This window comes from Lynx rufus, unplaced genomic scaffold (assembly GCF_022079265.1).
Source record: "Lynx rufus isolate CCGP_SWC_20201006 ecotype Redwood Valley unplaced genomic scaffold, mLynRuf1.p SCAF_9, whole genome shotgun sequence".
Lineage (NCBI taxonomy): Eukaryota > Metazoa > Chordata > Mammalia > Carnivora > Felidae > Lynx > Lynx rufus.
Genome location: NW_025814897.1, coordinates 109,975,714 through 110,002,744, shown reverse-complemented (window position 1 = coordinate 110,002,744; position 27,031 = coordinate 109,975,714). Strand labels below are relative to the sequence as shown.

The window sequence follows — 27,031 nt, the reverse complement described above, 5'->3', positions numbered from 1 at the left end:
ATCTTGAAACCACGACCAAGTGGTTGGTTTCATTACAAAGGTGGACTAGTGGAAGGAAGTCTTTACTGGAATAAAGCTACCTGCCTGGGTTCTTCCTTTGGCACCTTTAAGACCTATCTACAATAAAAAAAAGTAACTGCAGTGATGTTCACCCAGGGCTGAAATGTCAAACTTTATACCCACCCCTTCTCTTCCAGGGACAAATAAAGAACCCAGACACAAGCCCAAGCAAGAACGCTCTCAAAGCACACATGCCCTAAGTTGAAAAACCATTTATTTCACTGGAAAAAAAAAGTGATCCAACTCTATGTGTCTACCCGCCACAAGCCTTTGGGCCAAAAAGACTCAGGAGCAGTGACACTCTCACCAAGGTCATTCCCAAGTCCAACACCCACCGGAAGCAGGAGGCAGGGAGACAGCACACCCCCCACCACAGTTTCTGCACGCAATGAGGCCTGCTGGGAGAACAGAACATAAATGGGAAACTACAGAAGTATTGAAGAACAGGAAGAACAGGAAAATGGGCAGGAAAGAGGAAAGGAAGAGGTGGTCTGAATTTAGCAAGGTAAATTAAGGTCCACGGTTCCTGAGGGACTGAACGTACAGAGCCGAGAACGTCCCGGAGATGGGGTACCACGAAGGGTGTATTCTCATGCACAACCGCAGCTCGGAATTTCAGCCCACACACATCCCACCTGCAAGAGAGCACAATACAGGGGCTTTACAGCAAAGCTCAAAAGGGCTTCCTACTTAAAACTTCAAAGAACATCTTTACAAAGTCTGGTAACTTGACACTCCTTTTAAGTTTACTTGTACCCATCCCCAGTATCACAATAATCTCTAAAAGTAAATGAGCTTAAAGGCCAGAGAGAAACTGGGAAGGTCAAGCAATCCCAGACTGAGGTCCTTCTCTAAATTAAACAGCAAATATTCTTTGATGAGTGTAGGCAAAGACAATTCATTTCTCTTGATGTTAACATCAGCATTCCTCAGAAAAGGTAATTCCATGTCCCAAATTGTCACTGGAGGGCAGGAAAAAAAAAAAAAGGTTCCAATTAGCTCTCTGGGGTAAAAGTCAAAAGTATGTTTGAATCTGGGTTTAGTACCAAGGTCCAAGTTAAAAATCATTCAAGGTCTAGTCAAAGTAGCATCAACTGAACAATCTTTAAGACCTGAGGGCATCCAACTCTGCCTAGGGAAGAAACTAAAGAATGTAGTATAGGGCATATGTAATCTACATATCAAGTCATTCACGTTTCTTTTCCAGCCTTACCAGTGATTTCCTATCCAATAATCTCTGGCAAGTCACATACCTTCTGCCTTAACTAAAAGATGACAGAATATCACTCACCCTGACACTACAAAATTACAGATCAATGGTAATGTCTGGGACACACTGAGAACTGGGGGTTCCCCCAAAACAAAGGGTATCTGAGAATCATCATTTAATACAACAGCAATCTCAAAACACCTAGAGCCCAAAGCTGGCAAGTATCACAAAGAATATACTCAAGTAGAGCCAAATGGATCATGAGGCTCAAAATGTATAGTATAGGAAAAAGCCAGAGGACTCAAGGTAGAGCTGGTTCAAGAGTATTAAATGCCCATAACTAGTGGGAAGATGAAGGGAGTAATTTGCTTAAGGCAAAGCTCCCAACCCTGGTGTTCATTCATATTTAAATCACCATATACCTTGAAGAAGCAGAAAGGATGTCCACCAGAACTCTGTGGGACAGTTTAAAAAAAAAACTGAACAGAGTAAACAGGTTCTTTTATAGGACAGATTCAAAGATAGAGCAATAGGGTGGGCACTCTATTCAGGGAATAAATCTGAGCTGAGTGGAGAAGTTGGATTTGAGTCTATGCCTCAGACTCCTTATTGAAAGCTTTATAAACTAAAAGGTATCTTTTCTTCTCTCTGCCCCAACTTACCATCAAAGAAGTTTTTTCTATAAAGCTCATAGGGAGTGAACTGTTCAGGAATGTCAGAAAACGCTGCTTCAAGATTAAGATGATGCCACCTGGATAGTCTTCACAGTAACAGGGACCTGAGCAGTGATGACTAGTTAACTAGTTATGGATTTTATTATTACTCTAGGTCATATCAGACCTTTCACATAGCACAAAGCAGAACAGGAAACTTACAAACCTTAATAATGTCACACACCTAGGAATTCAACAAAGGCTCTGAGAAACAGCACACCTCATTCTGAATAAATGGGTCCCAGGTTCAGTTCAATTACAGCACATAGGTGTGATCCAACATTCATCACACCATTCTTCATTTTTCCAGGCACAAATAGCATCAGATTGACTCCCAATACTAGGAGCCCTGGAAAAGTAGCCATGAGGGCTACGGATGTTTATATATTTCAAAAAGTTAAGTAATTAAGGACTTCCCCTAGTCTCTGCCATGCTAGTAGTAACCTTACCCTAACCCCGCAAAAGCAAGCAAGCAGGGCAGCCTAACTGGAGCCTGTAGGCTGCAGGAGGGATGGCAAAACCAGAACAGGGGACACCCACCGCTCTCACCTCAAGCTTTAAAAAGCTGAATACCGCGCCCGATCCGCATACTGCTCCCGCTCATACCGGGCCATGTCGTACAAGGAATTCCGCGCGGCCGCCGAAGCTTGGGACAACTCACTCTCATGCCCGTAACCGTAGCCCTCTCCAACAGTGGGGACTGGGGCTGTAGCGCGACGCAGGGGGCTCCGATCCCGCCCGTAATATGAAGTGGAAGCTGCAGTAACAGCAGCAGCGGCTGCTGCAGCAGCAGCAGCTGTAGCAGCAGCAGCTCCTGAGGTCGGCAACAGGTGTCTATCGTAGGGATCGAGAGAGGTGGAGGTGAGGTGACTGGCCATGGCTGTGTTCTGGACTTGTGGCAGCTGGGACAGGGTCTGCTCTGCGTAATTATAGGCAGAGGCAGCTGCAGCTGCCACTGCCTCATAGGACCGGGCAGCACGGCAGCGCTTGTAGTAGGCATCGAGCGCTCCGTACGCGTTGTTGTAATACAATGAATCCCCATAGCTCATGGTGTAAGGTGTACGCACTGCTCCATATTGCTCATTATATTGCTCGGTAAAGTCTGCCACTCGGCCAGAACGATCTATCGGACACTCTTTGGACCAGTGCCCCTCTTTCCCGCACCGATAGCAGCCGCTCTGGTCTCCCATCCCGGGCGCAGTCCTAAGCCGGCTGGTGGACAACTGCACGTGCATTCGTTTGCCTTGAAGAAACAGACGCAAGAAGGGTTGCTATCACTCTTAGTCATAGCCCCCGCCCCTACCCCAGACACTGGTCATAGCAATAGCTTTACTTAGACAACACTAATGCAGGATTCCTTGCCAAAAGATTTTTTTTTTTAAGTTAAAAAAAAAAAAAAAAAGTCCACTACATAAATTCAATACAATGACCTGTTTAAAGACAAAGATCAGTAAGATGAAGAAATGTTTCAGCTCTAAAACTAGTTTAAAGCTTGGGCCCAATAATAAGCACCTCATCCTTTGCCAAGTAACTAGACAAAAACTACCCTGAACAATAGCCCAATGACAAAAGAAACTGTATGAGTGCTCCACAAGATTCTCACATTTCCAATCTTCACCATCAAGACTGATTTCATTAAGCAGGACACTACAAAGGCAAGTTCCCCAGTTCCCCACTCCAAAAATCAAAGAGAATAAGACCTGAAAGTTACCACTGATAGAGAATATAACCCAGACCTGATCCACGACTGAATGTGATAAGCAAGTTTCAAGATTTGTGGGAAAATCACTCGTGAATTGGGGGAAAAGGGACAATCATATGCATTGAAGGACTGCCTTCCCCTTTAACAGAGTCCTTTAAATTGTTGGTCCTGATATTCATTCTAACAATGATTCTTTACAATCTGACAACTTTAGGGACTTCCTGATAAGGTCTAAGGAAATAGGACAGGCAATTCACAAAATGCCTAAATTTTTAAAAAGATTATGAAAAACATGGAAGAAAAAGGGGAGGGAGATGAGAAAAATGGGGAGAATAACCAGTAGTATTAGTGGATCAAATAATTCATTAACAAGACTAAAGTACTTTTTCTCCTTAAACTAGGGATCTGAAAGATGGTAAGAACACACACTAAATACTACTTTTTGCTGAATATTACAATTTATATTCTAGAAATAAAAAAATATTACTTCTGAAAACTTAACAAAAGACACTTTTCTGAAGAAACTTAAGGTTTAAATCTTTTCGCAGGAACAGCTTTGACCTAACATGATCTACCAATTTATTGGTAAGCAAAATTCCAGGAAAAACTTCCAATGCAATTGGCTAGTATACCAAAACATGCAGATGATAAAGTGAATGGTCACAAGCAGAGGAGAGTCAACAGATAGATCATCTACTCATACAACATTACAGAATCGGTAAATAGACAATTTCACATGCAAAATTAAAGCCCTAGGAAGCTAGAGAAGGAAAAGGGAGGTGGAAGGATCAAACTACCCCCAAAAAATCCTGTTGTAAACATTACATCTAAGTGTAGATAGACTGCAAGTTAGAAGCTTAGATACACAATTAAGTACTGAAATGCTTTAAAGTGCTCACTATGTCCCTCTGGTTATTTGCCCTCGGGGCCACCTTGGCACCTAACAAAACCAGAGAAAACAGGTGCAACCAAGGAACTAAACAAGCACATTCATGACATTAAGGTCGTTAACTAATGCCCTGATCTAAGGATGCGTCAATTCCAAAACCAGGAAAAGAAACTAAACCTTTAAAAATATCTACAATAGAGATCTTTAAAATGGGCAAACAATAGAGAATACACCCAACACTGAGAAACTGAAAAACCATCTTAATAAATTCCGTTGCTCCATATACACATAGAACTCTACTAGACAATACTAAGGAAAATAACTAATACTAAGTAATGAAAATATAAATAAGCAGAAATAGCACCACAGAGCCTACAGTTCATACTCAAGAGTTATGCATAAGGACAGGTTGTCCTGAGTCAGTACACACTGGTCTCCTGCTACACATGTACCTGCTACAATCAGAAGCTACCACCCACTCTATGACTGGATTGAAGTGGAGAAGAGGGTCCAAAAATTAGGTATTATACCACAAACCCTCCACAAAAGCAGCCTTTGCTCCCAATTAAGTTGTTGGCAGCAAGTTAATTCTCAACTTACCAATTAAAAAAGAAAAACAAACTAGACCTGAGAGACTAGTGACACTTTTCTTTAATAATGCACAGCAATACCCACGACACAGTGCACCGTTAAGTTGGGAGAACGACTGGACCTCCAGCTCTAAGAAAGGTCCAATCTAAGGGAAATAAACACACAAAACAGGAGCAATGACTTAACAAGAGAGTACTCAGAAAAGGAAGCAGTAACTACCTTGTTTGGGCTAAAAAGGTTGGAATACAGTTTAAAAATGTAGCAAGAAATTATAGGACTACCCCGTAATTTGGAAGTAGTTACAATCAAAGGGAAAAAGCTTTTTTGCTACGGGGGACACAAGGGGATGGTGGGATGGAAGAAAAATTAGCAACTCACCATGGTTACCACACTCACCCTTCCTGATTGCCACTCTTGCCACAGGAGCTCAGAACTCAAACTAAGAAAAGATAAAACTTTCCAAATAAAGCAACAATCCATACCATCACTCATACTGCCCTCTAGGTACACTAACAATCTAGTCAAGGCTCTAAGATAACACCCATCTAAGGGCTCTACTCACCAAGGATGTTGAGTCCACCCTCAAACAGTGAAAAGACATTGCCATTATTGCCCCCAAACCCCAATATCCCCTCCTCAGCAACTCCTGAAATCAGACTTTTATTCTGGAGTGACCTCATCCTCAAAACAGAACCTCTTGGTACAAGCATAACTGAAAAGGTACAAGAGCGATAGCCCTTTAAAAACACTAGTTATCTCAACACTAGTTATTTAATAACTAATTACCTTTGCTGGGAAGTTAGGAGTTGGGATGAGGTGGGGGAGCTTACCAGGGATTCTGCTCCCCAAAAGTGTTAAAATGCTTTTGGGTTTGTCAGGTTCTTCATATGTAAAATAAGGCATAATGCTGATACTGGGCTGAGGCAATAAATTCAGAGTGAACCACTAAAATGTGCTCTACTATCAAGAAAAAGGGAAGGAAAAAAAGATAAGTGGGAAAATCAAAGGAAAAGACTTCTGCACTAATAGACATAAAAGCCTTAAGAGTTCCAAACTAAAGCCACGGGTGTTTTCCCAAAGGGACTGGTCTAAGTTAAAGCCTCGAATTCCCATGCATTCTCCATTTTAAGTATATCACCCGCAATGATTCACCATCAGCCAGCCAACAGCTCTATTTGTACCCCCAAGCCCCTCCCCTTACTTATCCAACCTATTTTCTGCACACAGGCTGTGTTCAGCCCTCTTCCCAAACAGGGTGGTTCACCTTGAAACTCTGTGTTGTCAAGGCCCCTGATGGCCTCCACTGCATCCTCTGCCCGCTCCATGTGCACGAAAGCATAATCTTTCACGATGTCACATTCGATGACTGGACCATACTCCTCAAACTTGGCCCGAAGCTCTTTGTTGGTACAGGTGGGACTGATGTTGCCCACATGCAACTTGGTGGAGGTTTTGCTCTTATTCTTGCTGGCTTCCACATTGATGTTCACCCCATGCAGCTTGTAGTGGTGCAGGTTGCGTATGGCATCCTCAGCCGCCGTCTTGTCTTCTATGTGCACAAAGCCGTAGTTCTTAATGATGTCACATTCCAGCACCTTCCCATACTGCTCGAAGAGTGAGCGAATCTCCTGCTCTGTGGCCTCCCGGGGCAGGTTACCAATAAACAGCTTCACCATCTCGACACAGCCTGTGTAAGAAGAAACAAAATTTCTAACAAAAGACCTTAGGCTCACATCAGTTAAAACAAAAACAAACAAAAAACCCTGGCCACCTCCTTTCACTCTAGCAAATATTTGCAGTTCTCCTCTCTCACACTCCTACCTCCACACAACAATCAAAGGAAAAGTGGAAATAAGGAGGCCTGCCACAATACCGGGTGTAGAACCCTAGAATGATGAGAAAATGTAACAGAAAACTCCTTAGTAGACAAAGGGTTTGATAAGAGTTGGATAGCTTCTAACGAAAATGGAAATGAAAGTGAGAGCATACACGCAGCGCTGGGGATACTGGGCTTTTCTATCCACTGGGAGGTCAGAAAACGAAAGGTCTAACTGCAGGCTGCCTGGACTGACTACTGAAATTGTGAATCAGCTCTTCCTCCCGCAACGGAGTAAGTAGCCACCATTTCCGGAAAAGTGGGCCTTATAATAGCTTCATTTTAGGATTTCCTTTGGAAGCAGTGAACGGGAGACCTGAGCCGGAGAGCAAGGCATGAGGAGACTACAGGAAGTGCAGGAGTGGGGAACGCCTCTGTCGGGGTGCTGTCCTACGAGCTCCTGCGGGATGGGGAAATGCGTGGCCAGAGAAAGGGGCTTCAGACTCATCAGTCAGACAACAATGTCTCATAGCCTAAAAAATTCTCGAAACAGGTTTCAATTTTTCTAAGTCTAAAGGAGCGCGGTAATCTCTATGGAAACCTCAGAGCAGGAAACCGAGCCAAGTCGGGTAGAGGGCAATGTGGGGATAAAGGAAGGTATTCTCGGGGGAGGTCGTGGGGGAAGGGCTGCTTCAGGCTTACCGCGCAATGCCCAGCACCGAGGTCGGCTCTCAGAGACGGGTGCGGAGGCCGTGACCCCACTAGGATACCCCTGAAGCCCAAAGGAGTGAGATAAGAAATTTAAGAGAGAAAAGAGAGGCAACGAAGGGGCTCGGAGTCTCTCACCCGCACGGAAACCAGCAGGGGCTCTTCCTCGCGGCGCAGACGCTTCTGACAAAACGCTAAAATGGCGACGGCCGCAGCAGTGACTCTGGGTAGAAGGGGGAGGTGAGCCTACCACCGGATTGGCTGCTCGGTAAAGTTAAAGGCAGGCGTTCCCGTGGTTCCTCTTCCTGATTGGTTACCACCAACGCCAATTACCTGAGAGGCCGGGAAGAGGTGGAAACGTCAGTAACCCCTGAGCTTTTACGCGAATGCCAATGAGCGCCTATCTCGCGAAGCCGAAGTCACTGATTGGGTAAGAGGTCGGCGTGAGGGAGGAACTACAAACGTGGGCTTCGCCCGGGTGCGACCCGCCATTAGGCGGAGCGAGCTAAGGCTCCGGTGTGGCGGTCTTTAGCTTCGTGGCGCCAATTTTGTGAAGCTTCCGAAATGTTTCGCCATCAACACGTGCACATCTTGACAATATGCCCCGCTCCATTTTGCCTTCTCCAAATTTCTCCCTCTAAACTCCCAGCCACCACCCCTTCGCAGCCAGGATGCTACGAACGATAGCTTACGCAGACCCAAATGCCAGGTAAGAAAAATAACGAAGCGTCCCCACCGGAAGAACCAACCTCCTCCTTTGCCCAAGAATCCACACCGTAGCCCGCGGAGTCCCGGAGCTCCCCCCAGATCAAAACTACTGTCATGGGTGGTGAAAGGAACTCTGGAAACGGTTAATGGGCGCGGCTTCAATTAGGTTATAACGGTCCCAAGTGAGCCCAGTTGGAGGCTGCGTTACTTGGAGGCACTGAGGAGACAAGTTCCCTCGAGGAACCAGCCTCCCGAAGTGGGTCCAAGATGAAGAAACGGTTTCTGTGTGACCACGTAGACTGAAAACACCCCCACCCCACCCTGAGAAAAAACTGGAGCAGCGAAGTTTTTTGTTTTATTTTATTGGGTGCCATGGGCCAGAGCTGTAGGTTTAAACTCCTAGAACCGACCTTAGAGGGAAGAGCCTAATCACATGAAGCTATAAACAAAATACAATCAAAACAGCATTCTCCAGAGCGTCTGGCCTCCCTCATCACATTTTTTCTCATCCTTTGGCTTCTTCACAGAATTCCATCCTCACTGAGCAAGCAATGACCCTTTGCAAGGCAGCTTTTGAGGAGGGAAGTGGGGAAGGTGCTGGATGAAAAGAACATGATAAAAGCAATGAATTCTCTATGAGGAAGGGGATCATGAGTGGAGATGACATAACACACGACCGTCCACAGCAGCCCCAAAGGGGGAGGGAGGGCAGAAAGAGAAAGGAGTTGAAGTTATGGAAATGGGTTTAAAAACCTGACATGACTCAGGAACCAAATGCTGGAAAACCGGTCAAGAACTTACTCTAGAGTGGGAAGAGCAAAGGACCTAAAAACATCAAAATAATACATTTACAGATGTGGTCGACACTAATCTTGGTCCATTTTCATTGTGGATTCTTATATACGGAATCTGAGTAAAGGCAATATAATCAGTGACGAAGAAAATCAATTCTATGTTAGTCAGCTGCATGTGTGTGCCCTTTTGAGGGGGCCGGCATCATGTGGGGTTCACCATTCAATCTGCAGGGAAACTCATCTGGTATAGAAATCCTCTCAGGTCCTTTCAGTTTGATCTTCCAAATCCTGTGTGTCCCAACAGCCCTGGAGATAAACTTTCTTCCAAAATACCAAAGAAGATGAGATCAACTCGCTCTATAAAACTAGGAATCTCTCCAGGTCCAACGCAGAAAGGACTGGGAATATAAATCTCAGGATCACAATCCATGCCAGTTTGCAGATCACAGTACCGCCGCCCCCCCTCCCCCCAGCCCAATCTCATTACTTGATTTACCTTCTGAAAAGCCTTTAAGGTGGACTTATATTTGTTTCATTTGGAAGCTCATCCAACTGTATAAAGCACATTAAATCATCCCCCTCTTCTTAAAATACACTGCACTGGAAAAATTTCACTTACCCTACCTGATCTGGTTCTTGCCAGAATCTCCTAATCTCTTTAACAACCCCCACTCGCCTCACCCCACTCCCACCCCACCCATACATACTATGCTCCACCCCACTGGCCTTTTTGTTCCAAGTTCATTCAGACTGGAATGTTCTTTCTCCAGGTGCTTCAGTGGCCACCCCATCTAGACATCCTCCTACTCCAAAAGCCTACCTTGGAACTCCATCCCATGACTTCATGTTATTTTTCCAAATACTTACCATCACTTGAAATCCTATTTGTTCATTCCATTTCTTTCTCCTACCTCCTACCTCCCATCAAATAATTTGTTCGAGGGCAGGGACCTTTTCTTCTTCCTTACTCTATCCTCAGTGTTAGAAATGCACCTGAAACATGGTAGGCACCCAATTATTTGTTGACTAAGTTAACACATGGGTGAATGCAGGAGTTAACTTCTTGTAAACCAAAAGGAGAAATGACGAGATTTTCAGTCAATATCAGCTTAAGATCATGGACACTTAGTTCTAAAAACAAGCACTTGATTCATATCACCTAGTATACTTTCCAGTCTCCCTCAAACAGAAAAAGCAGGTGCCCAAAAGCCAGGGGGTAACCTATGCTACAGCTTCTCATCACCAGGATTACCAGTTTGACAAATGCTGCAAAACGAAGCTTTAGGCAGGAAGACATTTGTGGTTCGACTGTCTCCACACTGATGTTCACCTATCCAACTCTATTTTACTGAGTACTAAAGGAGCTTAATACTCAACCCTTAAGGTTTATAAATTAAAGACATCTGGTCCAAATCTTCTACCACCCCAAGTATGCAAAATAGGATTGAATGCAGTATTTTAAAAGCACCTTGTCCAGGGGCACCTGGGTGGCTCAGTCTAAGGTTAAGCATCTGACTCTTGGCTTTGGCTCAGATCATGATCTCATGGTGGGTGGGGTTCTTCGGATTTTCTCTCTCCCCCTCTCTGCCCCTTCCACACTCTCATTCTCTCTCAAAAATAAATATACTTTAAAAAAAAAATTTTTTTTAAAGCACTTTGTCCAGGACACTGTAAATACCATCTTGTTGATTCTTAATTTGCTGATCAGGTTACCAAGCACCTCAAAGGTAAACTGACTTCTTCAAAAAGTCATCTAGAAAGCAGATGCATAAATATACATTCTGACTGCAGATTCTGAAAAGACAAAAGTGCTTGGAGCCTGGGCTCTTGAAAAGAAAATGAGGGACAAATCCAAACTTAGGGGGGAAACACAGATATCTGTGAAAAACATTCAAATGTGAACAAACAAGCTATTACTTTCATACCTTTTGGGGTGAGTATGTGTAATTTATACATGTTAATTACTGGCTCCTGTCCAGAAATGAGTACTGGTTTAATAAAAGTTCAAATTAAAAACCAGTATTCTCCAGGAATATTCAGACTGGCCTTCCTTGACTAAGCCAGTCAAGCAAACTTCCTAAGCCTCCAATCCCACTGGCAGCTACACTCTTAGCCTCCCCTTAATGTCTTTGCAGGTTCCCTACCCCTAACCTTTCTTTTCCATACCCAAGGAGAATATGATCCCAGGACACTGAACAGTGTTGCCTGAGACTGGACATGACAAAAACCGGTGTGATCCATGGCCTACTTCACTCCTAGGTAGCACTCATTTAAAAAATCCACTGCTTCACTGTTGTTCTTATGTACTGCACTCACACCTACATCCACAGTCCTTTGCTCAGCTGTGTGACAGCTCCACCAGGCCACCCCAATCTCCCCAGAATGTCCTAATTCAGGTCTATGAGACGGCTAGCATTTAATAAGCAGTGACTATACATGAGGCCCCACACTTGTCACATGTTCTCATTTGATCCTTCCATGGCATTATAACGATTACGAGCAAAGTCCTAGACAGTTCAATTCAAAATGCCTCAATTCCTTGATCTACTGCTTTCCAACCACATGATCTTACGAAAAGTTTCTTAAGGGGCACCTGGGAGGTTCAGTGGTTGAGCGTCCAATTTCAGCTCAGGTCACTATCTCCCAGTTCATGAGTTTGAGTCCCACATTGGGCACGCTGCTGTCAGCCCGTTGGCACAGAGCCCGCTTCCCATCCTCTTTCCCCCCTCTCTGTCCCTCCCCAACTTGTGCTCTCCCAAAAAAGAATATTTAAAGAAAAATTACTTGATCTACAGCCTTAATTTCTCCATTTAAAAAACAGGTTTAGAAATAATGGCATTTGGGTTGCAATGAAGATTAAATGAAGTTACTGTATGAAAAGCACTTTATCAGTGCTTAGCAAGTGTTCAATAAATGTTTTCATCTATAAAATCTCCATTTTATAGATGAAAAACCTAAGACAGAGTTCCTGACAGGCCCAAGATTACACAACTAAGTGACAGAAACACAATTCAGACTCAGGAAACCTGATTTTACAGCCAACCCCCCCTAGTCATTCTGTGCCAAGTCAATTTTCCATTCAAACAAATCCCATCTCCAGAACATTTTAACTAGTGGAACTGACCCTTATCTTCCACTACCCTAGCATTGCTTATTAACAGTAACTAGTTCAATGAGGTAGGTCCTGCCTCCCCACATTATAAATTCAAGGTCAGCCCAAGGGCTCAGCTACTTAATACTGTATTTCTGGCACTACAGACACAATATTTCAAATGATTTACACTATGTTTGAAGTAACTTTTAAGAACTACCCCCTGCCCCCAGAAAACTTGATTCTACCCTTTATGATCTAAAGGTAACTATAATTTAGGTGAATATAAATTTTTCACTTGCTTTACATCTTATCTTCTCTATTACCCAAACTTTGATTACATATCATACTAGTCCATAAATCTAGGAAATTATTTTCACTATAACCCAAGTCATCCCCTATTAGGGTCAGCTTACTTGGCTTGATAGGACAAAATGACTGGAGAACCACCAGTCTATACACAGACTTTGGCCAAGCTTAACTGATGGGCAGGACTAGAAAAGCAGCCTACCCAGAGGGTGACCACTGAAGGATTCTTCCATTACCTCCACTAGAAGGGATGGGGTCCCAGGCCTACCCCAGACAGAATGTGAAACAAGGTCCAAACCTCAGAAGAGAATAGGCTGACAAGGCTAGAAGCCTCTATGTGGTCTCATTCCAGGAATAAATCATCTTTAACTTCTCCAATGAAGGTCAAGTTGTAGAGGTGATAGATGCAGGAGTGCAAAACCTGGGAGTCCATATTCCCCACCCTCTTATCCCAAAACACCCATTAAATGTATGTCCTCCCATTCACTCAACCCAACCATCTCCAAGTTATAGGACCCAAGAACTCAGAAATCCACAAAAAGCAAAGTATGAAGAGTGGGCTACAGGATTAACACAGGTGGCGTAATTTAAATAAAAGAGAAAGAAGGAAATTTTAAAACAATCTGCAAGAAAGAAGAGAATGACAAATGATTTAGCTTTGTAACCTCTTCTGCTTGAACAACGAAAACCTTGAGGGCTGAGGCAGCAAAGGCATCAGGACCTAAAGATGTTAGGCAGTTAAGAGTGATCATCTAGGCCACATCACTCTGAAGAACTTGGGCTGCAATAAAGAACATCAACACTGGCCCCAAGAGCACATTAAGCTGTTTTTCACAGGAACCATAGGATTGGAATAGTGGCAGAACCCTCACACTGGACAAAGGAAAACAGAAAGCCATATGACAAAGAAATATTACAAATGCACAGGCCACAATCACAGCCCTGTAATCAACCAACCCCTCTACTTTCCAGAGTAATAACCAGAGCTAAGTTTGTTAGCTTGGTCCTCAGATCACCCCACCCTCCCTGCAGAAGTGACAAGAAACCTATCAGACTCCCCCCTCCCAGTCCTTCAAAGAAATGAAAAGGAGCAGCAAAGCACCTGGAGGTAAAGCAGTGAGCAGAAAGAGCAAGGAAAGAGCTATGGCCCCAGTACCCCACCCCCCAAGATTACCCCAGTTAGCATCCACAAGAGCTCATTCTTATAAAGATCATATGCTTTTTTGCCCACTGGGCAGAGGGAAGGGAACACTTGGGGCAAACTCCTCTGTCACAAGGCAAGTTCCCAAGGAACCAGTGAAAGGCAGAAAAGAACCCACCTGAACTCCACTTGATTGACACACACAATTCCCCAAAACCACCTTGTCCCAAAAGGCTCCCAAATCAAATCTCTAAAGCCCCCTTTCCCAAAGGAACAGCAGTAGGTTCCTACCCAACCAGTCTTCTGTTCACTCATTTATTGGTGAACCCAAGCCTCCATTTTGTCCCTGGCTGGAACTTTTTTTTTTTTTTTTTTTTTTTTTTTTGCCCAGGTCCTCTCAACCCCAGTCCCAGAATAAAAGTACAGAAAGAATCTTCAATTTCTCACTCTATCCCAGCAGCCCTACTTGGGTTATGCTTGTGCCTCACCCCCCTTTCCAGTCTGTGAGGACACCTTCAAATATAAATCCAGGAAGAAAACATCTGGAAACCCTAACAAATGGAGACGGGGGGAAGTCTCAGGGAACTGATGGCAGAAGTTGGCAGGACGCAGGAAGGACACTCCATGGTGATGTTCAACAGGCGAAATACCAGGTTTATGGCCATATCCCCCATACCTGCTTCCAATCGTCCCTGCTCCTCCTCTCTCCAACCACAGGGAAGAACCAGACAGACACCACCCTTACCCCACTACTGGCTCCTTTCCGGGTCCCAGCTCCAGCACTCACTCAAGCCCACTGCCTGAAGGATCCACTAGCCTTATAAGCACCAAAGCAGTCCATTTCCCCACTTCTCAATTGAGAAGCCATACCCCAGAATCATCCTTCTTGGAGCACAGGTTGTTTCCGAATTGGAGATAAATCAGGGGGAAATGGGCAAATAAACTTACTGCACTTGGTGTGATTAATTCAACTTAAGGGCTGAGGAAGTCCGAGCAACTTGGTCTGGACTCTCCAGTCCTAAAGATGGCAGACTAACGGTACGACGATGACCTAAATCCCTCTGGGCAGCAGGGAAATCACTAGTTCCCACATTCAAACCCCTTTCCTCATCTGCCCTGGATTCTCCAGCTGCCTTTCCTTTAGCTGTCATGTCTTCCTGGATGTCAAACTGGCTTCTCTGAAACTGAGTGCAATCAAGACAATGACAACCAGGTTTCCAAACTGCAAATTGCCCCAAGTTTTATTTGTAGTCCATACAAAAGGGAAAAAAAATTAAGGTTTTCTAACACCACCTACTTGGGGAGATGGGGATGTGGGACTGTGCCACTCAGCATCAGCTAGAACATCAGGGGGTCAGTAGGGATTTGGACATATACCGACCGTCCCGACAGGAACTCAGTCTCAACACAGTCTATAGTGGGACAAAGTCAGGGCCCCCTGGACTGCTGGCACACTGGCGCACAGGAAATGGTTAAGCTAACCTTTTCCTGGCCTCCCTCACATCTAAAAAGAAAAAGGCGCCGCCGACCTCAGTTGCAGGTTGCTTCCCCATCCAGACGACCTTAAATATCGCGCACAAAAATAAAAGGGAGCCAGGAAAAAATAAAAACATAAAAGAAATTCCCATCCTGGGGAGATGGGAGGCAGGGGAGAGGGGAAACCGCAGATCTAGAGCCAGTAGCAAGATTTGCTGCTGAGGCGAAGGAACAAAGTAGGTTACTGCCGAACACTCAAAAGGATCATCTCCTGGGGAAGGCCCACAGGGTAGAGGGGATGAAAAACCGCAAACGGGAGAGGTATGGGCCAGTGGTTATAACCTGGGCCTGCACCCTACCCGACCTCTCCTCTCCTTCCCTCCCTGTGGTGCCCCATGCCAGGATGGCCCTACATGCGGCGCTGGTAGCCAGAGTGCATCTGAGCTGCCCGCAGGTAATCATTATAGGAGCCCGAATAGCGTGCGTAATCGGAATGGGCATCGGGCAGGCGACGGTAATCCAGCGAGGACTTTGTCGGCGAGCGGCGGAACGAAAGCTGCGACTCTGATAAACGGCGGTAATCAGAGAGCTCGGCTAAACGCCGGTCGGAACCATACCTAGTCGAGAGAAGAAGACAGTTGGTGAATGAGACAATTGAGGGGAGGGCTCCAGGTGGGCATGGGGGAGATGCCAATGGGGATAGGGAGGGTGTGATCAGATTGGTCTCCAACAAACAAGATTTTGTCCGAAGGCTCATCACCCTATCCAGGGCAAGAAATCAAGCCTGGTTCAACCAGTGGGAAACCAAGCCCACCACTGAAGCCCTCCCTTCTCAACTGGCCAAGGTAGATTTTGGTCTACATTCCCAAACCACAAACAAATTATCCCCACCCTGGGCCCTACACAGAAAGACCTTGGTTGTTTATCAACAGAACGGCGGACGAAAGCAAGGTCCCCAACTTCCCAAAGAGTGGACGCACCTCATACACCTTGCCTTCAGCCAGTGAGTGCCAAAGGGACTATTTCAAACCCACCCTACCAAAGCCAGGACAACCACATAACAGGCTTAAGGATCCTTGAGACGGTGGGAAAGGCTATGGGCCACAATCTTGCAGGCAGTAGCTCCAATGGCACTTGGGGTAGCCTAGAGAGGTGACACTTTTCCCAGCCTGACTAGCTGGTACCACCCCAGGCTGAGCACTAATGCTCCACCTGAACCCTGGTGATCAAAAAAGTTTACAGACATCACCCCCCTCGGCCTTTGGACATCCCATGGGAGTAGATGAGAGAAGACCAAAGGAGGGGCCAATGGCTCCAGTTTCCCTCCCATGCCAACCTCAGCCCCTTGCCCTAAGCCCCAGCTGGGGGCAGAGGCGGGGGGGCATACAGTACCTTTTCGACATGGCGACAGCCTTTTTGTAGGGATCGTCGTAGCTGGCCCGGGGTGGGGAGAGACGGGTACGCTCATAGGGCGGCGGGGTGCTGTTGGCGTTGGCAACGGCCCCCTGGGACATGGACAGGTAGGCTGCAGACGGCTGACCTGCCCCATCGTAGGCATTGCCCGGCTGGCCACGGTAGGAGGCAGCAGCCTGGGGATGCTGCTGGGCAGCATAGGAAGCAGCCAATGAGGCTGACGACTGAGCGCGGTACGGAGCTGCCAGGGTGGCAGAAGGCTGGGCCCCATAGGCAGCTGCAGCACCATAGGAGCCAGTGGCCGCAGCAGCTGACTGAGCCCCATAGGAGCCTGACAGGCCCATTGATGCTTGAGCCCCATAACTATTCAGCTGGGTCTGAACAACCGGCTGGGCCCCATAGGAGCCAGCCATTGGGGTAGTGGCTTGTGCAGCATAGGCAGCTGGTTGGCTGGCATAGGCAGCAGCTGTAGCTGGCTGTGCCACATAGGCAGCCGGCTGGGAAGAGTAGGAAGCAGCCTGCTGTGCAGCATACGGGGCAGACTGGGCATTGTAAGAGGCCGAGGGCTGGGCATTGTAAGAAGCTGCCTGGGCCCCATAAGCAAGTGAGGAGGCTGCAGACTGGGCTCCATAGGAGGCTGCCTGGGCCCCATAGGAGCCTAGGGAGGAAGCTGCTCCCTGGGTGTTGTAAGAGGAGGCAGCCGCACGAACCCCATAGGAGGAGGCAGCCTGCGCGCCATAAGAGGATGGCTGGTTACCATAGGAGGCAAGGGAGGAACCCTGAGCCCCATAGGAGTTGAGCGAGGAAGCCGCAGCTGGCTGACCCCCATAGGAGGAGAGGGCTGAGGCCGAGGGCTGAGCTCCACCATATGGGCCAAGCGAGGAAGCTGCAGCAGACTGGGAGCTAGGACTAGCCAGCTGGCCCCTGTATGGGGCCCCAAGGGAGACAGAGGGCTGAGCGCGGTAAGAGGCTGCCTGGGCTGTCATGGGCTGAGTCCGATAGCCGACACCCAAAGAGGCAGATGGCTGGGCCCTGTAGGCAGCTCCCAACGACACTGAGGGCTGGGCCCGGTAGGTGGCTGGCTGGGCCGTCAGAGGAGCCACATAGGAGGCTCGGGGAGGTGAACGGCGCAGGGGGCTGCGGTCGCGACCAAAGAAGGGTGGTGTGGGCTGACGGGCTTGCCCATCAAAGCCACCAGTGCTGTTGCCAAAAGCCTGCTGGTAGTCGAAGGTGGCAGAGAAGCCACCAGTTCCAGGGAATGCCGTATCCCCAGCCCCTGGTTTCTTGGTCTTGTCCCCAGACTGGATAGCCAGGCCGGGCCCCTTCTTCTGACCCTTGGTTGAGAGTTCCACGTTGATGCGCTTGCCCTTCACTTCTTTGCCGTTGAGCTGCGCGATGGCGGCTTTGGCATCTGCTTCCTTCTCCATGTGAACAAACGCGTAGTCTGATAAAGCAGCAGACAGAGGGTTAGCGATTAGGGGGGCAGGGCATGCTACCTGATGGGTCCCAAACTGGACACACAACAGCACCCAGCTGTTGCCAGCTACCTCCAGGCCTCCAAACCCTCCTCTCCAGGAGTAGGTCATAAAACATGGTTCCCACATAACAAAGCTTCTGTCTCAAGTGGTCACCTTTCCCTACGTGTTCTCCCTATTCTCCCCTTTCCCCCGCCACATCACTCAACTCAACTCTCTGGTGAGAGAAGAGCAAAGATGAACAGCAACACAGGATAAAAATCTTCACAGCTCTCATGAGTGTAAATAAACCACCAGACAAAACACAGAAAGGGTTCCTGGATCACTCAATTATTTAGCATTCTCTAACCCAAGGTCACCAAACACTATTGCTCACCTTTGAAGCTTAACTCTGAAATACTGGAAATGACCACTTACGTCTTGGCATGACCCGTATCTCAGCCCAGGGTCCAACTAAATCAAGAAAATTAGAGTGCAGTGCACAGTTCATTAACGTTCTCCAATGTGATCTCTCCTTTTTTTTTTTTTTTTTTTTTTTTCAGAGTACTTCTGTTCTCAAAGTACTTCCATGCATAGGCCTTCATTTGGGCCTCACAACAATCCTGTGAGGTACGCAGAGCAAAGCATCATTATCTCCATCTTACAGGTGGACAAATGTGCTCAGAGAATTTGTACGGCTTGCTCTAAATCAAAATGTCTTGAAGCCAGGAACAGAATCCCAGCTCTTCCTTGCCCTTTCACTACACCAGTCTATCCCTGAGAAGTCAATATATAAAGCAAGACCATATTAACACAACAAGAAATTCAAACTTACAAGAGGAGAAGCTGGAACTCATGTAAGCCAATGAGGCGTGGGAATGGAAACCGAGCCTCCTGGCTGAGATCAGGCCCAAGCCTCTATCCCCCAGGCTACGTTATGTCCTCTACTGGTTCCTCTTCAAAGTACAGACGTATACCTTACCCCCTTGGACTCCTGTTCACAGAACAGACAGTTTACAGGAAAGATCTTGTTTCTTAAGCTTCAAGGTGAGAAACTGCAGTAAGTGCAGCTTGCAGGCTCTGCTAAATAGGTTACCCCTGAAGTCCTCATTCAGGATTTGAATGAACTGTGGTGGGATGTAAGCTTAAGATAGGATGTTGATCTCAAAGTCCTACTCATCTACCACACAGGAGAAAATTTTAGAAAGGGGAGTGGGAAGAAATTCTTATTCATGTCCAAAATCACATATCACAATGGTACAAGCAAGATCTGAAAAACAATGACAAGACCATGCTCATGGCAAATAAGGCCATGCACTTAAACCCATCTGGATCCATGGCTACTTAAGTACCAAGTACCAAGATACCATCTCACATCAATTTAGGAAATGAAAAACTACCTAGATGAAATCACCAGGTTCCATTCCTGCAGATAACAAATCCTTTTAAACGACCTCTAAACAAGCATCGTAATTTCTAGATTCATACTGGGATGCCCTCTCTGGCTGCTCCCAGAAAGCAAGTCATTTTTCTTCTCGTGAGGCAATGCCACCAACCTGCTTCTCATAGAAATGAAAAAATAATCAACAAGGCATAAATCAGAAGTATGGTATGCAAAAGGAATCCTTGGTTAGGCACTTAAAAGCCTCAATTATAGATCCAGATATCGCTGAGTTAGCAAATCTGTCCTACCCACCTCCAAGTTAGGAGATTCAAATAAGATAAAAGCACCTTGTAAAATATAAATAGCTATATGATAACAAAGAATTATGACGATTATTCAGGCCTAGGAATAACCATAGGCTTCACTCCCTACAGAATATTATCTTTTATCTCTAATAATAAAAAACAAAAGCTACCATACCATTTATACATGCAAACTTGGAACCTGCCAGAGAGGATTAAAAAAACAAAATCAACTATCACAACTCTCAGTCCTCACACCCCCATGGTTAGAACCTGATTCCTTACCTGCCAATTAAGGCAAAAGTGTTCCTTTCAGCCTAGCCACAGAGTACTAGAACTGTCTTATGATCTCTCATCTCCACTTCGGGTAGAGGGAGTTAAAAATAGATACTGGTGGTCAGTGATGTCTTTAAAAGCAGAGACTGAGCTGACCCTCCGGAGAATGCAAGGACAAACAAAAAGTGGGAGCTTGTAGGCAGATTAAGGGAAATGGAAAAAAAACCTCCAGGCAGTGTGAGAGACTATTAATGAATGATATTATAGTCCTGGCTAAACTATCTACAAATTCCTGAGACCGGAACAAACTAGGGGAAAAAAAACACCCAACAAAAACAACAACAACTTCAAAGGGTTTACAAGAGCAACAGGACATCCCACTGTCTACTCCCTACCTTAGCCAGGTTTTATTAAGAAACCAACCAAGTTGAAATTTGAAAACTGAGATTTCACATGTACAATTTCAATTTACCACCCAGAGGAGTTCTAGAAACTGATTTTTTTAAAAGCCCTCAAATGCAAATATAACCAATTTACATCAAAATGTTCCTAATCCTGACATTAAAGAGAAGTGTGACTTAGTGATCCAGCTGACTCAATTGTATCAGGGTTAACCCTGTTACAGCCAGAAGCCAAAATCAACACCTAACCCTATCAAAGATGCCCAGGAATCCAATTACTCCTAGGACAATGAAAAACCAGAAACCTAGAGAACTCTGCCTGGAAAGCTAGTTTAAGAAACAGTAACCTGTGAGGGAAATCAACTGCATTTAAACGCACTAGAGCAAGCAATGTTTTACAGAGATCACCTATTGGTCTGGTGGCATCACAATTCCTCTAGAACCAAAGTTAAGAGAATCCAGAGTGGCGCCTCAGTGTCTCAGTCAATTAAGCATCCATCTCTTGATTTGGGCAGAAAAAGGAGTTTTCCTATCCTGAGAAGAATTAAAAACCTCTAACTTTACCCTACAGATTTGTGTATAGGAGGAAAAAATGGCCACCCACCAAGAAAAAAAAAAAAAAAGAGGAAACAGTTTCCTCTTCTGCCTTTCACACCTCCCCTGAAGCCTAAATGGTTCCTAAAGCTGTCAGCAACTCTCATACTTCATCTTTGAACACCCAATAGCCATGGAGAGTGGTTACAATCCACTGTTGCCACGGAGATTTTTGCTTCATAAATCAAATCACATAGAAGCTTCAGGGGTAACCAAGCAACTATGTTTTTCCCCTATGAAATGAAATAGAACTGGTTGTCTTATGCAACCTTTAGCTTCTGTGCCTTTCAAAGACCTGACAGCCAACACCAGAGGACTCGATCATCGAATGCCCATTCCCAACCCAAGAAATGCGTTTTTATAGAGCCAGAGCCAGTCTCTTCTGCTACATTCCCAACTTAAAAGCCACACTTTCTTTCACCCCAGAGAAACAGAAAAGCATCAGTGGAGGACAAGACAGTCAAATCTTTCCCAAAGTCTCTCACATCAAAGTATAGCAGAAGCTCTGTTACTTACCAGGATAACCACAAATAACAACTAACCACTACTGAGGAAGTTTAACACATTTCTGGGTGTTTACAAAAGAACAAAATAGACAAAACTTTCACTCTCTCGGAGTCAGCCAAGAGTTCTACAAACCACATGCAGTTATACACTTCACCCTCCCCGCCACTGTCACTTGGTATCAGTCCAGAGCGAATCCAGGCAAATTTTTAGTTTCCTCTACCACCTGAAAGCAAGTTTCTTGACCAATGAGTTCCATGGAGACTGTCCCCCTCAGATGTTAATTTCTAGACTCCCAATCTAGTAGCCATCTTGCCTAAGAACCGCAAAAGAAATGTGGTAGGTCAATTAAACACAGAACTGTCATCAGGAGTCATGTACCCCCACTGGTTTCCTGGCCAGATGCCCAACCTGGAGTCCTTCCTACTCTTAAACAAAGCAAAAATCAATGCACCATACAGCCTGCCTTAAGAGCACCCAGCAGGAAAGCCCGATTCCGGAGAGTCGTGGACTGGCATAACCTGAGTTGAGGAAAATAGAATGCAATATTAATGCAGAACAAGAACTGCTCTTAGTAGTGGAGACTACAACCCTTTACGCTTCCCCAGCTGCAGAAAGGACAAGGAATGGCCCCCAAAATATGCCTTATTAGGACAGCAAATGAAGTGTCTTGGTGGAAAAAGGCACCTGCACCCATTTAGTTCCTATCCCCAAAACTTTTCAGAGTATGGGTAGGTATGAATTCAACACCAGGAGTAGGGCATCAGATACTCCCCCAGGTTGCATCCTTGAAGATGGCAGGGCAAAGTTAATTCTGATCTGTTCACAAGAGGAACAGAGACTGGCCACATACACAAGGACGATCCCACCAAACCTTGCCAACATAAAAGAAAAAGAACTTACAGGATAGGAACCTAGACTACAAAAAAAGTCAACTGGGTCCCAAAAAGGAAGCCAGACCTAGATTACAGTGATACATTTTCCTCAAAGAAAAGGCAAACTGGGGATCTGCCCTAAGAATTAGACTACTCCAGCAAAGCCGATGAACAAGTAAATTTGTTTAGCCAATGTTTAACGAAGACCTCTCACACACCCCTCTCCACGTCCCCCTCAGCCACAGAGTATATGCTCCCTTGCAAAATCACCAAGTTATAAAAGAACACTGCCCTGAGGGCATGGGCTTGCAAGTAAAGGCTAAAGAGAAGAGGCCTTCATAAAACAAGCCTCCTTCCCCATTCAAAAGGCCGGGGTTTTCAGTTTATATATATCTGTATCTATAGTGGGATATAAATATATAGATATAGATATATAGATATATACATATAAAATCGATCCCAAGGAAAAAAAAAAGAAAAACAAACCCAAGTTTGAGGGACTTGGAATACAGCGTTGCCACGTCTAACCCACCTAACAATGTTGAAAGGCCAAAGTGGTTCGGAAGGGGTCCCTCCTGTACCCACGAGTAACTATATACCCATGAGTAGACCCATGCCACACAATGCTAAAAAATCCCAGCCCGAGAAACGTCCAAGGGCCCCGTTACCTTCCGCTCGGGAGCATTCATCGGCAGGGAACACGAGGGTGGCCTTGGGGCATCAGCCCCCACCTTTTCCCTCTTCCCTTGCTCTGACCGACGTCTGGAGAGGAAGTGGGGAAGTGGCGAGATCTTCCCCGCTCCATGATCCGGCTTGTGCCCGTCACTTCCCAATTTCCGCTCGGTGCCAGGCCCAGGAGACCAGTAGAAGGCGCGCCCCCGGTATACTCGCAAGTCTCTCAGGCGCGTCCCCGGCCCCGTAGCTCGGCTCACAGTGGCCGCCGAACCCACCCAGAGCCACTTCCTCCTATCTGGAGAATGGTGCCTGGACCGCAGGGAAGGAGGGTGGCTCTACCCATCGCGCCCCCAACACCTCCGGCCTCGCTCCCGCGACTTCCCCACCCTCCCCAACCGCGCGGTGACCGACCCCCGGGAAAGGGGCGTGGCTAACAAGCAGAGTGCCCAGAGCGCGCCCGCGCCCCCGCCCCCGCGCGCCTCCGCGTTACCTTTCACCACGTCACACTCGATGACGCGTCCGCGGCGCTCGAAGAGGCTGCGCAATTCCTGGCTCGTGCACGCAGCCGACACATTGCCCACGAAAATCTTCCAAGTGTTAAGAGGCCGTGGGCGCGACATCTCCACCACGAGCGCGCGCCCAGGCCGCAGCTCGTGGCCGTGCAGGGCCTCGATGGCGCGCAGCGCGCCTGCATTCTCGCGCATGTGCACGAAGGCGAACTGTTTCATGACGGCGCAGCTCATGACCGTGCCGTAGGGCGCGAAGAGGGCTGCTAGCTCCTCTGGCGTTGTATCTGCCCCATCGACGTTCCCCACGAATATCTTCATTTTGCCGCCGCAGCCGCCTTCCCGGGGAGCCGGGACCTCTCCTCCAGCGACAGGCAAGACGTCCGACCGGCCGGCAGTCCTCCCCAGGAATGGCTGGCGACCGAGAACCCCGCCGCGCAGGCGCTCTGACCAAGCCAATCGGGGCCCGCATCCCGCGCGACCCGCAGCCAATCAGAGAAGCTGAAAGAAGATGCGCTCAGGCGCAGCCAATCCCAGAGGGTCTGGAGCCCGCTTGTTAGCCGAGGGGGCGGGAAAGGGACGGCGGCGCGCGACCAACCGCCACTGCCGGGGGGAGGGGGAAAAGAAGGGTTGGAGAAGGGGGAACGCGCGCGGGGAACGTCGGCGGCCTAGAGGCCTACTCGGTGAGACGGCCTCTGGCCCGGGTGGGGCAGGGATCGGCGGACCCAAGGAAAAACTTTGTTCAGCCGGAAGTCAGAGCTCCTCCCATTCTGACTGCCTAGGCCAAACCCGCGCCTGGAGGTGGCAACGAGCTTGTCCACGAGAGGGTCGGGCCTGGCGGAAGAAACCAGGACAGCCGCCTTCAGTCAGCTAACTGTTCCCTCCGAGACTGCTGGGCTGTCTGAGGGGGCCTGAGAGGCATTTGCCCCGGAGGACCCTCGTGCTATTAATTCATTCTTTGGAAACACATTCCCTGATGTTGCTGAGGTCCTAGAAGTCGATGGAGAGTGAAAAATCAGAGTTTGGCAGAGGCCTTTGTGGAATTTTCAAAAGAGGAATAATGAGTTGTATCTCCCTTGGTGTGCGCTTGAAATTACCCACAATAAAAAGTTTAGTAAAACAATATTGGGTCAAAAGAATGGTCCCTGAGGGGACAAAAGTTGAACCTTTATAGAAAACAGAAAATTCAAAACCAACAGATGTATGCAAAAAAAAGTATTTTGCATAGCAGGAGAGAAAAACAAATCCGTGTGCCAAACTCAGGAAAATATTTACCTACATGTTCATGCTACAAATTTTTTGAGCACCTACCAAATGGGCAGCACCAAGGATATAGCAGTGAACAAAAAGTGACAAAAATTCTAACCTTGGAGCTTATACTATGGTGGGAAGAAATAATAATAAACAAGTAAGACTTATAGCCTGATAGTGCTAAAGATTTGAAGCAACAAAGCAAGTAAGCTCTCCCATAGGGGAACCATTCCAGCCAGAAAGTATGGGTCAAAAAGTCCTGGGGCAAGAGTTTGTCTGTTTGTTCAAGGACTAACATCATGGCCGGAGGCTATAACAGCGTAAGGATGTAGGGGGAGGTAGTGGCACCCTGTGGGCCAGTGAAATGACTGGCTTTCACTCTTTTTGATTTTTATTTTTTAAGTATTCAACAATTCCATACCTCACCAGGTGCCCATCAGGACAAGTGCACTCCTCAATCCCCATCACGTATTTAACCCATCCCTCCACCCACCACCCCTCTGGCAACTATCAGTTTGTTCTCTATAGTTAAGAGTCTGTCTCTTGGTTTGTCTCGCCCTCTTTTTTCCCTTTGCTCTTTTGTTTTATTCCTTCAATTCCACACATGAGTGAAATCATACAGTGAAATCATTCCTCTTCTTCTGACTGGCTTATTCTGCTTAGCATTATACTCTCTAGATCCTATCTATGTTGTTGCAAGTGACAAGATTTCATTATTTTTTATAGCTGAATAATATTCTTTTGTATATGTATACCACAGCTTCTTTAACCATTCATCAATCAACGGACACTTGGGCTGCTTCCATATCTTGGCTATTGTAAATAATGCTGCTACAAACATAAGGGTGCATGTATTCCTTTGAATTAGTGCTTTGTATTTTGGGGGGCAAATACCCAGTGGTGTGATTGCTAGATCATTAGGGTAGTTCTATTTTAAACTTTTTGACGAACCTCCACACTGTTTTCCACAGTGGCTGCACCATTTTGCAGCACGACCAACGGTGCAAAAGGGTTCCCCTCTCTCCTCATCCTCGCCAACACCTGTTGTTTCTTGTATTGTTGATTTTAGCCATTTTGACAAGTGTGAGGTGGTGTTTCATGGTGGTTTCGATTTGCATTTCTCTGGTGATAAATGATGATGAGCATCTTTTCATGTATCTGTTAGCCATCTGTAGGTCTTTTATGGAGAAATGTCTGTTCATATCTCCTGCCCATTTTTTTTTTTCAACGTTTATTTATTTTTGGGACAGAGAGAGACAGAGCATGAATGGGGGAGGGGCAGAGAGAGAGGGAGACACAGAATCGGAAACAGGCTCCAGGCTCCGAGCCATCAGCCCAGAGCCCGACGCGGGGCTCGAACTCACGGAGCGCGAGATCGTGACCTGGCTGAAGTCGGACGCTTAACCAACTGCGCCACCCAGGCGCCCCTCCTGCCCATTTTTTAATTGGGTTGTTCTTTGGGTGTTGAGTTGTATACGTTCTTTATATATTTTGGATACTAACTCTTTATTGGATATGTCATTTGCAAATATCTTCTCCCATTCCACAGATTGCCTTTTAGTTTTGATAGTTTCCTTTGCTGTGCAGAAGCTTTTTATTTCAATGTAGTCCTGATAGTTTATTTTTTCTTTTGTATCCCTTGCTTCAGGGTTCCTATATATAAAAAGTTGCTCTGGCTGATGTCAGAGAAGTTATTGCCTGTGCTCTCTTCTGAGATTTTTATGGTTTCAGGTCTCACATTAAGGTCTTTAATCCATTTTGAATGTATTTTTTGTGTGTGGTGTAAGAAAATGGTCCAGTTTCATTCTTGTGCATGTTGCTGTCCAATTTTCTCAGTACCGTTTGCTGAAGAGAGTTTTTCCCACTGGGTATTCTTTCCTGCTTTGTCAAAGATTAATTATGGATTTATTTCTGGGTTTTCTACTCCTGGGTTGCAAGAGTGGTTCAATATTTGCAAATCAATCAATGTGATATATTACAGCAATAAAAGAAAGGATAAGAACTGTATGATCATTTCAATAGATGCAGAAAAAGCATTTGACAAAGTATAACATCCATTCATGATTAAAAATAAATAAATAAAAACAAACCTAGATTTTACTCCTGAGGCTGAAAGTCTGTGGAGGACACACGATCCTGTAAGTCTAACTTTAACATACAGAAATTCCTTTGGAATCTTCCTGATCTC

At 46.2% G+C, this 27,031-nt stretch overlaps 2 protein-coding genes across 5 annotated transcripts; both read right to left on the bottom strand.

Annotated features, from left to right (window-relative positions):
• Positions 1–257: 257 nt before the first annotated feature.
• RBM4 (RNA binding motif protein 4) lies at positions 258–7,914 on the bottom strand. 2 transcript variants are annotated; one of them, XM_047072454.1, is made up of 4 exons: positions 7,828–7,914; positions 6,430–6,852; positions 2,533–3,226; positions 258–695 (listed from the first exon to the last, which is right to left on the bottom strand). In XM_047072454.1, the coding sequence occupies exons 2-3, from the start codon at positions 6,839–6,841 to the stop codon at positions 2,541–2,543; spliced, it is 1,098 nt and encodes a 365-aa protein (XP_046928410.1). In that variant the 5' UTR covers positions 6,842–6,852; positions 7,828–7,914; the 3' UTR covers positions 258–695; positions 2,533–2,540. The 2 variants fall into 2 exon arrangements, with proteins under 2 accessions (XP_046928410.1, XP_046928411.1); XM_047072455.1 differs by lacking the exon at positions 2,533–3,226.
• A 24-nt stretch (positions 7,915–7,938) lies between these two features.
• RBM14 (RNA binding motif protein 14) lies at positions 7,939–24,022 on the bottom strand. Of its 3 annotated transcripts, none has more exons than XM_047072450.1 (3): positions 23,577–24,020; positions 16,601–18,065; positions 14,947–15,825 (listed from the first exon to the last, which is right to left on the bottom strand). In XM_047072450.1, the coding sequence occupies exons 1-3, from the start codon at positions 23,911–23,913 to the stop codon at positions 15,618–15,620; spliced, it is 2,010 nt and encodes a 669-aa protein (XP_046928406.1). In that variant the 5' UTR covers positions 23,914–24,020; the 3' UTR covers positions 14,947–15,617. The 3 variants fall into 3 exon arrangements, with proteins under 3 accessions (XP_046928409.1, XP_046928406.1, XP_046928407.1); XM_047072451.1 differs by lacking the exon at positions 23,577–24,020 and adding an exon at positions 23,080–23,441; XM_047072453.1 differs by lacking the exons at positions 14,947–15,825; positions 16,601–18,065 and adding an exon at positions 7,939–8,022 and having other exon boundaries at positions 23,577–24,022.
• Between the last annotated feature and the right edge of the window lie 3,009 nt (positions 24,023–27,031).